We start from the raw sequence: 13,699 nt of genomic DNA on the forward strand, positions 1-13,699 counted from the left end.
CTATGAATCATCCATTTCATCCATCATCCATAACTAAATAATCACATAAATGCATAAACAAACAAACAATAGATATAGTTACAAGGAAATGGGGAAATGTGCCCTAGTGGGCTAAACCGGCATGGCGGCTTGTTAGACAAAKATACTGAGGAGGGCGCGAAAGATAAGACACTACAAAGTTGAAAATTATAACAATTGAAATGCTAATCCTTTACACATGAACGCTCACTCATTCGGGAATAATTGCAATCAATATATATATTTACGCTCAGTGTGTCATCGTGATCTCGGTTTATCCGCCCTCTCTCTCTCTGCCGTGGTTAGAATGGATAGTTCAGAGTAACATTCAGCAATAGTTGTTATAGGATAGATGTTTCGGCGGTTGTCGGCCTTCACGTTCACGGGTACATAATTCCTAGCTGCAGACTAGTAATTAGTATCAAAGATTTGTTCTTATTCTGTCGGTATCGATAGTCTCAAAATTKAACCTGTCTAGGACTGGGAACCACGTTCCGCTAGCGGAACCCCTCACCAACAGCCAATGAAATTGCAGGGCACCAAATTCAATCAACAGAAATCTCATAATTCAATTTTCTCAAACATACAAGTATTAGACACCACTTTAAYGATAAAATTCTCGTTAATCCAACCACAGTGTCCGATTTCAAAAAAGCTTTTCGGCGAAAGCAAAACATATCATTATGTTAGGTCAGCAACTAGTCACAGAAAGCATACAGCGATTTTTCAACCAAAGAGGGGAGTCACAAAAAGCAGAAATATTGATAAAATGAATCACTAACCTTTGATATTCTTCATCAGATGACACTCCCTGGACAASACGTTWCACAATACATGTATGTTTTGTTCGATCAAGTTCATATTTATATCCAAAAACCTCAGTTTACATTTGGCTTTGCCTCCAAAACATCCCGTGAATTTGCACAGAGCCACATCAAATCACAGAAATACTCATAATAAACATTGATAAAAGATACAAGTGTGATTCACAGATTTAAAGATATGCTTCTCCTTAATGCAACCGCTGTGTCAGAATTTTTAAAAACTTGACGGAAAAAGCAAACCATACAGTAATCTGAGTACGGCGCTCAGAGACCAACACAACCCAAGAAGATATCCGCCATGTTGGAGTCAACATAAGTCAGAAATAGCATTATAAATATTCACTTACCTTTGATGATCTTCATCAGAATGCACTCCCAGGAATCCCAGTTCCACAATAAATGTTTGATTTGTTCCATAAAGTTCATTTATGTCCAAATACCTCCTTTTGTTAGCGCGTTTGGTAAACAAATCCAAACTCACGACGCGCGTGCAAGTTCAGCGGAAAGTACGGACGAAAAGTCCAAAAAGGCTGTTTACTCTGGGCACGCTGAAAATGCTGCCCCCTATCCATAAGAAGTTCAACTCCAAAGGGAATTGGAGTTTCCTTTATTAAACAGTTTAAAATCACATGACATAATTTCACAAATAGTTTCATCTTTACTCATTCATTTTATACAACAATTAGATGCAAACCTCATAACTGAGACTTTTSTATAAACAGGGTTATGGTAATGTGGCTGTATTGTCTCTCATGAGTTTCACGAAATTGTACAAAATGGACCAGTTTGTAGCTGGCTACTTCACCGACMGTTTATACATTCTCCAGAACATGAACATTGTTCAGTTCTCAAGTTCTGTGATGTGGAAGAAATTCCTTTGTTCTCCTGTGAAACCTTTTCTCTCTCTATACTGTCTGGCCATGAGGAAGAGAGTCTCCTCCAGGAATTTACGACCTGAGATAACAGCAGCCTGGGTGTAGGCGAGAGAGAGAGGGGGAAGGCACGCTATACCCAAAGAGCGCCACGTCATGACATTGGTGACAGTGTTTCCGCTCCTCAATGCAGTGGGCAGCTGGGAGGAGGTTTGGAATTAATGCTACAGGAAGCAAATTTCTGTTTGAAAAAGCTAGTCTTAGCTTTCCTAACTGACTGTGTATATTGGTTCCTGACTTCCCTGAAGAGTTGCTATTCGATGCTAATGCAGAACGCCACAGGATGTTTTTGTGCTGGTCAAGGGCAGTCAAGTCTGGGGGTGAACCAAGGGCTATATCGGTTCTTAGTTCAAATTTATTTGAATGGGGCATGCTTATTTAAGATGGACAGGAAAGCACTTTTGAAGAGCAACCAGGCATCCTCTACTAATGGGATGAGGTCAATATCCTTCCAGGATACCCGGGCCAGGTCGGTTAGAAAGGCCTACTCGCTGAAGTGTTTTAGGGAGCGTTTGACAGTGATGAGGGGGGGGTTGTTTGACCGCGGACCCATTACGCACGCAGGCAATGGTGATCGCTGAGATCCTGGTTGAAGACAGCAGAGGTGTATTTAGAGGGCAAGTTGGTCAGGATGATATCTATGAGGGTGCACATGGTTACGTATTTTGGGTTGTACCTGGTAGGTTCCTTGATAATTTGTGTGAGATTGAGGGCATCTAGTTTAGATTGTGGGACGGCCGGGGTGTTAAGMATGTCCCTGTTTGTCACCTAACAGTATGAACTCTGAAGATCGATGGGGTGCAATGAATTTACTTATGGTGTCCAGGGCACAGCTGGGGGCWGAAGCGGTCTATAACAAGCGGCAACGGTGAGAGACTTGTTTCTGGAAAGGTTCTTTTAAAATAATTGTTTGGGCACAGACCTGGATAGTATGACAGAACTCTGCAGGCTATCTCTGCAGTAGATTTCAACTCCACCTCCTTTGACAGTTCTATCTTGTCGGAAAATGTTATAATTAGGGATGGAAATTTCAGGATTTTCGGTGACCTTCCTAAGCCAGGATTCAGACACGGCTAGGACATCCGGGTTGGCGGAGTGTGCTAAAGCAGTGAATAAAACAAACTTAGGGAGGAGGCTTCGAATGTTAACATGCATGAACCCAAGRCTTTTACGGTTACAGAAGTCAACAAATGAGAGCGCCTGGGGAATGGGAGTGATGCTGGGCCTGGGTTAACCTCTACATCACCAGAGGAACAGAGAAGGAGTAGGATAAGAGTATGGCTAAAGGCTAAAAGAACTGGTCGTCTAGTGAGTTCGGAACTGAGAGTAAAGGGGGCAGGTTTTTGGGCACGGAAGGATAGATTCAAGGCATAGTGTACAGACAAGGGTATGGTAGGATGTGAGTACAGTGGAGGTAAGCCTAGGCATTGAGTGACGATGAGAGAGGTTTTGTCTCTTGAAGCACCATTTAAGCCAAGTGCGGTCACCGCATGTGTGGGGGGGGGGTGGAACAACAGGGCTAGCTAAGGCGTATTGAGCAGGGCTGGAGGCTCTACAGTGAAATAAGACAAAAATTACTAACCAGAACAGCAATAGACAAGGCATATTGACTTTAGGGAGAGGCGTGTGTAGCCGAGACATCACAGGGTCCAGTGAGTAGCTAGGCGAGCTGGAGGCACGGAGATTCAGACAGATTCAGACAGCTAGCAGCAGGCTAGCAGATGGTCCTCAGGGGGATGTCGTAACGGGGGAGCCTGTTGAAACCCCCTCGGATAGTTACGTCATGGCAGACCAGTCGTGATGGATCGGCGGGGCTCAGTGTCGGCAGCAAAGGGTCCAGGCCAATTGGCAAAAGAGGTAATTGAAGCCCAGGAATTCTTGATAGATCTATTCGGCTAGCCGGGAGATGGGCCTAGATTCGAGGCTAGCTCCAGGCTAACTGGTGCTTGCTTCGGGACAGAGACGTTAGCCAAGAGTAGCCACTTGGATAGCAGCTAGCTAACTGCGATGATCTGGAGTAAAGGTTCAGAGCTTGCGGTTGGAATCCGGAGATATGGTGGAGAAAAGCAGTCCGATATGCTCTGGGTTGATATCGCTCTGTGCTGGCTGGCAGGAGTTGACCGGGCTGAAGCTGGCAGATGTCCCAGTTAACGGTGATGGCTAACTAGCAGTGGCTAACTGACTACTAGCTAGTAGCTGGCTAGCTTGAAGAGTGTTACGGTTCTAAAGTATAAAAAATAGCAGATCCGTACCGCATTGGGTGAGGCGGGTTGCAGGAGCGTATGTTCAGTTCGTAGATGGAAAAATTTGATTAAAAATATGAAATATATACGAAGAAGGAAACGATATATACAAGGGACGGGACAAGACAATCAACACATCCCACTCCTACGCCATCATGGATTCAAATAGGTATTTCAACAGATTTTTTATTTGTGGAATAGACACCGACAGGAATGCAGTTTTAACCAATCAGCATCCAGGATTAGACCCATTCATTGTCTAAAAGCCCACGATTCCACACAAGCACGTTTGCAAAAAACAGTTACCATGGGAACGATGAGCATCTGTTACACTCTTATTGTTTGCTGTGACCTCACTGGCTTCTTCACTCAGGGATGAAATCTAATGTACACAGAACCCTCATTTTCATGCACTTTCCCAATGTGTGTTTGGGTTACGGTATGAATATCAATTCGGATCCGGACAGTAATGTTAAACTCATGTCCCTAGACCATTCTATTCAAGGATCCCAAGGAGTGGCTGGAGAGCAGGGAGTCACCTGGAGGGTCATCAGCAGGTTCAAACCTCCAGCTCAAAACCAGCTCTGCATTAGACACCGCCACCAAGCTCCCCACACAGCACTTTCACAGGCCAGGTATTGTAATCCATCAGCACACTTATCCTCTTCTCTCCTATCTTCTCTTCTCTTCTCTGCTCCCTTCTCTTCTCTGGCCTGCTTTGCTTTCATCTGGGACTGATGTCCATTTTGATTTGATCTTTTCATTGCAGATAATGGAATGAATATATACAAGAAGCCACCAATTTACAAACAAGGTATTTCATGCAACTTAATTGATGTGTGTGTGTAATTTACTGTAATTTACTGTATACTGGCATAATATTTGACATTAAAAGGTAACATTGGATGTTTTTCTGTGCACATTTACTGTATATCTCCTTGTGTTTGTGTGTGTGTGTGTCTCTAGATGTATTAGCATCCATCCCCCAGGGGAAACACATAGAGGACCTCATCATTGAGTCATCTAAATTCCCTGCCGCCCAGCCACCTGATCCCAACAAACCCTCCAAGATTGAGACAGATTACTGGCCCTGCCCCCCCTCCCTGGCTGCAGTTGGTATGTCTCACACTATTAATTACACAACTGTGAATAGTAATCAATAGGGTTGCAAAGCCACCGGTATTTTAACAAAGTAACTGTAATCTTCTGTAATTTTGCTAATTGACAGGTAATCTATGGTAATTTAGGTAATTTATACTTGAATAACTTTTAAAAAATGTATTCATATATAGTATAATTTTTTTGTATATCTGTGTCCATATTGTCCATGAGTTTCTAGTGGATAGACCATATGGTTCAAGAGAAAATAGCCTAATTAATGAAAAAAGCATCTAATCAATAATGGGATGATTTTTTATTAACTCTGCAACTCTTTCATGTATTTACTTTTTTACAAATGCCACCAGTTTGGTGCCAAAACATTTACAACAAAACACATTGACATAGTAAAATATAAGTGTAAAAAATATATAAAAGACACTTCGTGTTGAAACCTTCATATTTAACACCAATCGTATTCAATAAGTTGATGGTTTACATTTAGAATAATTTTTTACAGCTTTGTCATTCAGTTTTATATTTTTACATTATTTTATTTTAAAATGTTATATACTCTACATGTGATAAGGCCAAAGATAATTACAGATGCCTGTGATAATCTCAAGTACCCAAAAAGACCACTGTATGTCATCTTATAAAATTCCCCACATTTTGGTAGTTTACTGGTAAACTTTGAAAGTTTCCAGTAATATACCCTCCTTTCGCAACCCATGTAGTGAACGATCCCAGCCAGCAAGCACTTATAAAACATTGGTGGCTATGAGGCAGCACACCATTGTAGGTACAGTAAACTGGTAAACTGATATCGGACCAGTGTCGCTAGCCGTCATGGTGGCATGCCTCTAGTAACACAACAGCACACCGACCATCCTTAACAGTTCCGACAGTTAATGCTGCTCTTAGCCTGAAGTGTCGGCTACCGCTGTAAAGCTGATGGCTAAAATTGGCAGTGGGCTGCTAACATTGCCGACGCCGGGCCGCTGATGAGCTACTAAGCTTCCAATGAGGAGGGATAGTGAGGGTTGGTAGTGGAGAGTGATAGAGTAATAGAGCTTAGTAGTACCAGGGTTTCCTCTAACACTTGCCTCCCCTCCACCACAGAGACAGAGTGGAGGAAGAAGGCTGAGTCCCGGAGGAGGGAGGAGGGAGAGAGGGATGAGGAGGACGATGAATATGACAATGGAGACCTGTCCGATGATATGTGGGGACTACGGGAACTGCAGAAGCAGGAGCTCAACAAAGTACGGAACAGGTTTTATTTCTAACAAATTCTCCCAAATTTGGCTATTGAACACACCTAATTGTTTTTTTAAGTGTAACTCAATGATAGTGGTTGCTTTGAAAACCTTTTGACATTCTATATGTCTACCCTGCAGATTCAGTCGAATTTGGGAAAGATAATCTTGAAAGAGGAGCTGGATAAAGCTGTGCCCATCCGCAGGAAAACTCGCTCACTGCCTGACCGGACAGCAATGCACATGGGTAAGAGAGAGGCAGATTCACTTTGTGTCCGTGAGAGTATGTTTATCAACCTTTTATGTTCAAGAGACCAGGAAACTAAGGTCCGTCTTCCTTGAAGGACTATTTATATTAACAATTTAACTTGTTTGACAAACAAGCAACATCCCAGGTAACCGGTGCTAATCCCCAGTGCAGGAGTTGACTAACACTGTGTTAGATTGTGACCTTGTGAGTGTGGTGGAAACGAGAAAGAAACACACAAAATCACACATATGCTCCATTTAAAATCCTTTGTAGAAATGGTAAAGATTCCACACTTCCTCCACCTACAACATCGTCTGTGTCCCAAATGGCAMCCTATTCCCTACATTGTGTACTACATTTGACCATGGGCCCTGGTCAAAAGTAGTGCACTATATGGGGAATAGTGTGGCATTTGGGACGAAAATCATCCACCCCCGACTTTGTCCTGCATCTTCTCTTCTCTGTGACAGCCTTTTATATTCTGTAAGAAAACATTGACATGCCAGACAGACGAGCCTGTAAAAGCATATCGCTCTCCTGCCTTCACAGCTAGTTTCTGACAATGTTCTAGGCACGTTAAATGAGAACATTGCAAGAACAATGATGTGTCCAGTTTTCTGTGGATCAGGAGAGTATTCCATCAAAGGACAGCCAAACATACACATGTAGACATGTTCTCAGAACATAAGATATTCATGTTCTAGACACGTTTCATGGAAAGTTGGCAAAAACATTTGTGTCCATTTTTTTGTGGGTTAGGAGAATAGTCCATCAACATCCCACCTAACACACAGAACATGGTTGCCATGTTCTCAGAATATACAGTGCCTTCAGAAAGTATTCACACCCCTTGATTTTTTCCACATTTTGTTGTGTTACAGCCTGAATTTAAAATTGATTTGTGTTACTGGCCTACACACAATATCCCATCCCATAATGTCAAAGTGTTTGTAGAAATTTTTACCAATTAATAAAAAAATTCAAAGCTGGCATGTCTCGAGTCAATATGTCTTCAACCCCTTTGTTATGGCAAGCCTAAATAAGTTCAGGAGTAAAAAAAAAAAAGTCACATAACACGTTGCATAGACTCACTGTGTACCATAATAGTGTTTACATGATTTTTGAATGACTACCTCATCTCTACCCCACACATACGATTATCTGTAAGGTCCCTCAGTCGAGCAGTGAATTTCAAACACAGATTTAACCACAAAGACCAGGGAGGTTTACCAATGCCTTGTAAAGAAGGGTGCCTATTGGTAGATAGGTAATTTAAAAAGCAGAAATATGAGCATGGTGAACTTATTATTACACTTTGGATGGTGTATCAATACACCCAGTTGTTACATAGATGCAGGTGTCCTTCCTAACTCAGATGCYGGAGAGGAAGTAAACTGCTCAGGGATTTCACCATGAGTCCAATGGTGACTTTGAAACAGTTCGASTTTAATGGCTGTGATAGGAGGAAACAGAGGATGGCTCATAAACATTGTAGTTACTCCACAATACTAACCTAAATGACAGAGAAAAGAAGGAAATCTGTAGATTTCTTTCCCAAAAACATCCTGTTTGCAATAAAGCACTAAAGTAAAACTGCAAAAACAAAATCCAAAGAAATGTACTTTATGTACTGAATACAAAGCATTATGTTTGGGTCAAATCCAACACAACACATCACTGAGTACCACTCTTCATATTTTCAAGCATGGTGGTGGCTACTTCATGTTATGGGTATGCTTGTCATCGACAAGGACTAAGGAATTTTTTTGGGGGGATCAAAGGAAGTAGAATAGAGCTAAGCACAGACACAATCCTAGAGGAAAAAACCTGGTTCAGTCTGCTTTACAACAGACACTGGGAGACAATTTCCCCTTTCAGCAGGACAGTAACCTAAAACACAAGGCCAAATATACACTGGAGTTGCTTACCAAGACGACATATAATGTTCCTGAGTGGCCTAGTTACAGTTTTGACTTAAATCGKCTTGAAAATCTATGGCAAGACTTGAAAATGATCAACAAGGAACTGTACATAGCTTGAAGAATTTAAAAAAGAGTAATGTGCAAATATTGTACAATCCAGACTTACCCAAAAAGACTCACAGCTGTAACCGCTGCCAACGGTGATTCTAATATGTATTGACTCAGGGGTGTGAACACATAGATATTTGTATTTAATTTTCAAAACATTTGCAAAAAAGTCTAAAAACAAGTTTTCACTTTGTCATTATGGGGTATTGTGTGCAGATGAGTGAGAATTATTATTTTTTTTTATCAATTTTTAATTCAGGCTGTAACGCAATAACATTTGGAATAAGTCGAGGAGTATGAATACTTTCTTAAGGCACTGTAAGATATTTATGTTCTAGACACGTTTCATTTGTGTCCAAAGAAAAGTTCATCACACATCTCATATTATTACTTTTTCCAAGCCCCTGATTTATGAACCCCTGATCTATCCATAGCTCATTGTCTGTTGGTAAGGTTTAGAATACTCACACACACAGTGCTTCTAACATACAATGTTTTCAACTTACATATTTGACATACAGTACTCAATTACATCATGCATGTTAATTTATACAGTAATTATACAGTCCTCACCTGGGATTTGAACTCACAACCTCTTCGTTCACAGTACGCCAATCTTCCTGSTACGCCACCTTTTCCAGGTCAGGTATTGATTAGTCTGAGTATTTTCATCATTGATTTTATTTACTTATTTCAGCACTTGAAGGGCCTTCTGTATAGCTGTCTAATGTTGGTGGAGAATATTAACCTGTTTTAATGATACTTCTGGATCACTATGATCAATAAAATATTTTCTTACACYTATCAAGTTGTTTCAGATCTAAACAAGTGCCTAGGGAGGTGGGTTAATGGTTTCTTCTGGAAAGGGCCTAACTATACTGGCTCAATAAGTACATACAGTTGAAGTCAGAAGTTCACATACACCTTAGCCAAATACACTTAAACTCTGTTTTTCACAATTCCTGACATTTAATCCTAGTTAAAATTCCCTGTCTTAGGTCAGTTAGGATCACCACTTTATTTCAAGAATGTGAAATGTCATAATAATAGCAGAGAGAATCATTTATTTCAGCTTTTATTTCTTTCATCACATTTCCAGTGGGTCAGAAGTTTACATAYGCTGAATTAGCATTTGCTTTTTCAGTTCTGCCCACAAATGTAGGTTGAGGTCAGGGCTTTGTGATGGCCACTCCAATACCTTGACTTTGTTGTCCTTAAGCCATTTCGACACAACTTTGGAAGTATGCTTGGGGTCATTGTCCATTTGGAAGACCCATTTGTGACCAAGCTCTAACTTCCTGACAGATGTCTTGAGATTTTGCTTCAGTCCTTGGGATGTTTCTACAACTTGATTGGAGTCCACCTGTGGTAAATTAAATTGATTGGATATGATTTGGAAAGGCACACACCTTTCTAAATGAAGTCCCACCATTTACCGTGCATGTCAGAGCAAAAACCAAGCCATGAGGTCGAAGGAATTTCCCTAAGAGCTCCGAGACAGGATTCTGTCGAGGCACAGATCTGTGGAAGGGTACCAAAACATTTCTGCAGCATTGAAGGTCCCCAAGAACACAGTGGCCTCCATCTTTCTTAAATGGAAGATCTTCCTAGAGCTGGCCACCCCGCCAAACTGAGCATTCGAGGGAGAAGGACCTGTCATTGTAAATAAGAATTTGTTATTAACTGACTTGCCTAGTTAARTAAAGGTMAAATAAAAACAATGTATTGATAGTTCTTCAGTAACAAATAATGATTTCTACATAACAAACAGGAAAATGCATCACCCTTTATATCAGTATTAAGCAGCTACATACTAACTATGAACCAGTTATTATTGCGTTCTTACGTGGTTGTTTCCGTCTTGTTTCAATGTTGTTTCCAGATACTTTTCAGGTTGTTACCCTCTTATTTCAACACTAAACTAAAGTTCTACYATAATGGTTATAGATTTCTCATYTTTCATGCACTTCTGGAACTTMGGCTACCAGCTTTGATTCTTTTTCAGGTTTGATGTRGTGTTTCTGGAAAAAGAGATCTATACTGCCTTTGCAGAATTTGCATTTGACAAAAATGTCTTCGATTAACTCAAATTATGGGAGCATTTGCACAGAGAAAAGGTTAAGCGGGGTAACAACACACTTTTGGAAACAGGATAGCCTACAGCAGTGGTTCCCAAACATTTTATAGTCCCGTACCCCTTCAGACATTCAACCTCCAGTTGTGTACCCCCTCTAGCACCAGGGTCAGCACACTCTCAAATGTTGTTTTTTGCCATCATTGTAAGCCTGCCACACACACACACACACTATACGATACTTTTATTAAACATAAAAATTAGTGTGAGTTTGTCACAAGCCAGCTCATGGGAAGTGACAAAGTGCTCTTATAAGACCAGGGAACAAATAATAATATAAAAATAATTAATAATTTTGCTCTTTATTTAGCCTTCTTACAAATAAAACTTTATTTGTTCATCGAAAACTGTGAATAACTCGCCACAGGTTAATGAGAAGGGTGTGCTTGAAAGCATGCACATAACTCTGCAATGTTGGGTTGTATTGGAGAGTCTGCCTTAAATCATTTTCCACATACAGTCTGTGCCTGTATTTAGTTTTCATGCTAGTGAGGGCTGAGAATCCACTCTCACATAGGTACGTGGTTGCAAAAGGCATCAGTGTCTTAACAGCGCGATTTGCCAAGGCAGGATACTCTGAGCGCAGCCCAATCCGGAAATATGGCAGTGGCTTCTGATTAAATTCAATTTTCACAGTACCGCTTGTTGCAATTTCTCTTTTGAGTCTCTTTTGTTCAGATATCGGTAAGTGGACTGGAGGCAGGGAATGAAAGGGATAACGAATCCAGTTGTTTGTGTCATCCTTTTTGGGAAAGTCCCTGCGTAATTGCACACCAAGCTCACTCAGGTGCTTCGCTATATCACATTTGACATTGTCCGTAAGCTTGAGTTAATTTGCACACAAAAAAATCATACAATGATGGAAAGACATGTGTGTTGTCCTTCTTAATGCAGACAGAGAAGAGCTCCAACTTCTTAATCATAGCTTAAATTTTGTCCCGCACATTGAATATAGTTGCGGAGAGTCCCTGTAATCCTAGATTCAGATCATTCAGGCGAGAAAAAACATCACCCAGATAGGCCAGTCGTGTGAGAAACTCGTCATCATGCTAGCGGTCAGACAAGTGAAAATKATGGTCAGTAAAGAACTTTAAGCTCGTCTCTCAATTTAAAAAAACGTGTCAATACTTTGCCCCTTGATAACCAGCGCACTTCTGTATGTTATAAAAGCGTTACATGGTTGCTGCCCATATCATTGCATAGTGCAGAAAATACAAGAGAGTTCAGGGGCCTTGCTTTAACAAAGTTAACCATTTTCACTGTAGTGTCCAAAACGTCTTTCAAGCTGTCAGGCATTCCTTTGGCAGCAAGAGCCTCTCGGTGGATACTGCAGTGTACCCCAGTGGCATCGGGAGCAACTGCTTGCACGCGTGTTACCACTCCACTATGTCTCCCTGTCATGGCTTTTGCGCCATCAGTGTAGATACCAACACATCTTGACCACCGAAGTCCATTTATGTCACAAAGCTGTCCAGTACTTTAAAAATATCCTCTCCTGTTGTCCTGGTTTCCAGTGTTGCAGAAGAGGATGTCTTCCTTAATTGACCTCCCATAAACGTAACGGACATATACCAGGAGCTGTGCCAGGCCCGCCATGTCTGTTGACTCATCCAGCTGTAAAGCATAGAATTCACTGGCTTGTATGCAAAGTAGTAATTGTTGAAACAAAACATGCCAATTTGAAAAATAGGCCACGGGAGTTTTTTGAGCGAGAATTAAGACAACTTTCGAGAAGTAAGACATGTATAAAAGCAACAGATACCATTAATAAGAACAGGCTAGAAGCGTCTTATATGGTGAGCTTCCGAGTGGCCAGGACAGGCAATACTATTGTGGAGGACTTAGGTCCAACGTCCCTGTCTTGTGRTCGGTGCTTTCCCGGGTAAGGGGGCAGTAGCTCTTCGGCTGCATCAGATTCACTACTGTCAGTGTCCATGCTAGCTGGGCTAACAACAAATGTAGAATTACTGATGCTAGCATTGGATGTGCTCGTGGAAGCAGAACAATTTGTGTCGTCGACGGGTGCAGGTAGCAGTACTATCAGTAGAGCTGGTATGTGTTTCTATGGACGTCGGCCTTACTTTTTTTTTAACCATTTATCAATTTTCGAGTAAACGTAATGAGCAGCCGCTACGTTTGGCTACATACAGACCGTTATTGGAATTCCCGTGAGAGAGTAACGGTTAATGTGATTGGATGTTAATTATTTGACTAGGCTACCTGTATTTGACATTGTGTAGTTATTTCACTTGATGGTTTAATTTTATTTTTGGCWGTGAAACAAGGCTACTCAGGCGAGAAAAAAACCTCACCCAAATGTATAGACCCATTGGAAAATATAAATGCTGTTTGAAAATGTGATGTTAATCACGTACCCCCGACCGCATTTCACGTACCTCCAAGTACCCCAGTTTGGGAATTACCTGGCCTACAGCATGAATTCCGTTAGCATGAGACAAGTCTTTAAAATATGTACAGTATATAACATGCCAGTAGAGATATGCTTCTGAAAGTACTATACGGGTTACATGAAAAAGTAACCGTAATAATATTACAATATTTGAAGACAGTTACTTGTTATAAAACTCTGTTACCCATAATAGTAATATATTMATGTAATATAATACTGTAAGAAATGATTAACCCCAACACTGGTCCCAAGTGCTTATGTTGCAATTTGCCTATTTATCCACATTAAAAGTTGGAGTTGAGTGGGCCTCCYGAGTAGCGCAGCGGTCTAAGGCACTGCAATGCAGTGTTCCGGTGTCACTATGGCCTGGGGTTCTGATCTCAGGCTGTGTCATTACCGGCTGTGACTTGGAGTCCCATAGGGCGGCACACTATTGGCCCAGCATCGTCTGGGTTAGGGAAGGGTCTGGCTGTGGTGTCTTTACTTGGCTCATCGTGCTCTAGC

The 13,699-nt window shown here is 41.3% G+C and overlaps 1 protein-coding gene across 1 annotated transcript in view; it reads left to right on the forward strand.

Moving 5' to 3' along the window:
* The window catches only part of LOC111974218 (dematin), a 105,600-nt gene that overhangs the window by 66,334 nt on the left and 25,567 nt on the right, over positions 1-13,699 (forward strand). Inside the window, exons 12-16 of the mRNA XM_024001871.2 lie at positions 4,508-4,652; positions 4,787-4,831; positions 4,984-5,133; positions 6,238-6,377; positions 6,513-6,618. Coding sequence (XP_023857639.2) covers positions 4,508-4,652; positions 4,787-4,831; positions 4,984-5,133; positions 6,238-6,377; positions 6,513-6,618 — 586 coding nt within the window. The remainder of the gene's footprint in view (positions 1-4,507; positions 4,653-4,786; positions 4,832-4,983; positions 5,134-6,237; positions 6,378-6,512; positions 6,619-13,699) is intronic.

Source organism: Salvelinus sp. IW2-2015, linkage group LG15, assembly GCF_002910315.2.
Source record: "Salvelinus sp. IW2-2015 linkage group LG15, ASM291031v2, whole genome shotgun sequence".
Classification (NCBI taxonomy): Eukaryota; Metazoa; Chordata; class Actinopteri; order Salmoniformes; family Salmonidae; genus Salvelinus; species Salvelinus sp. IW2-2015.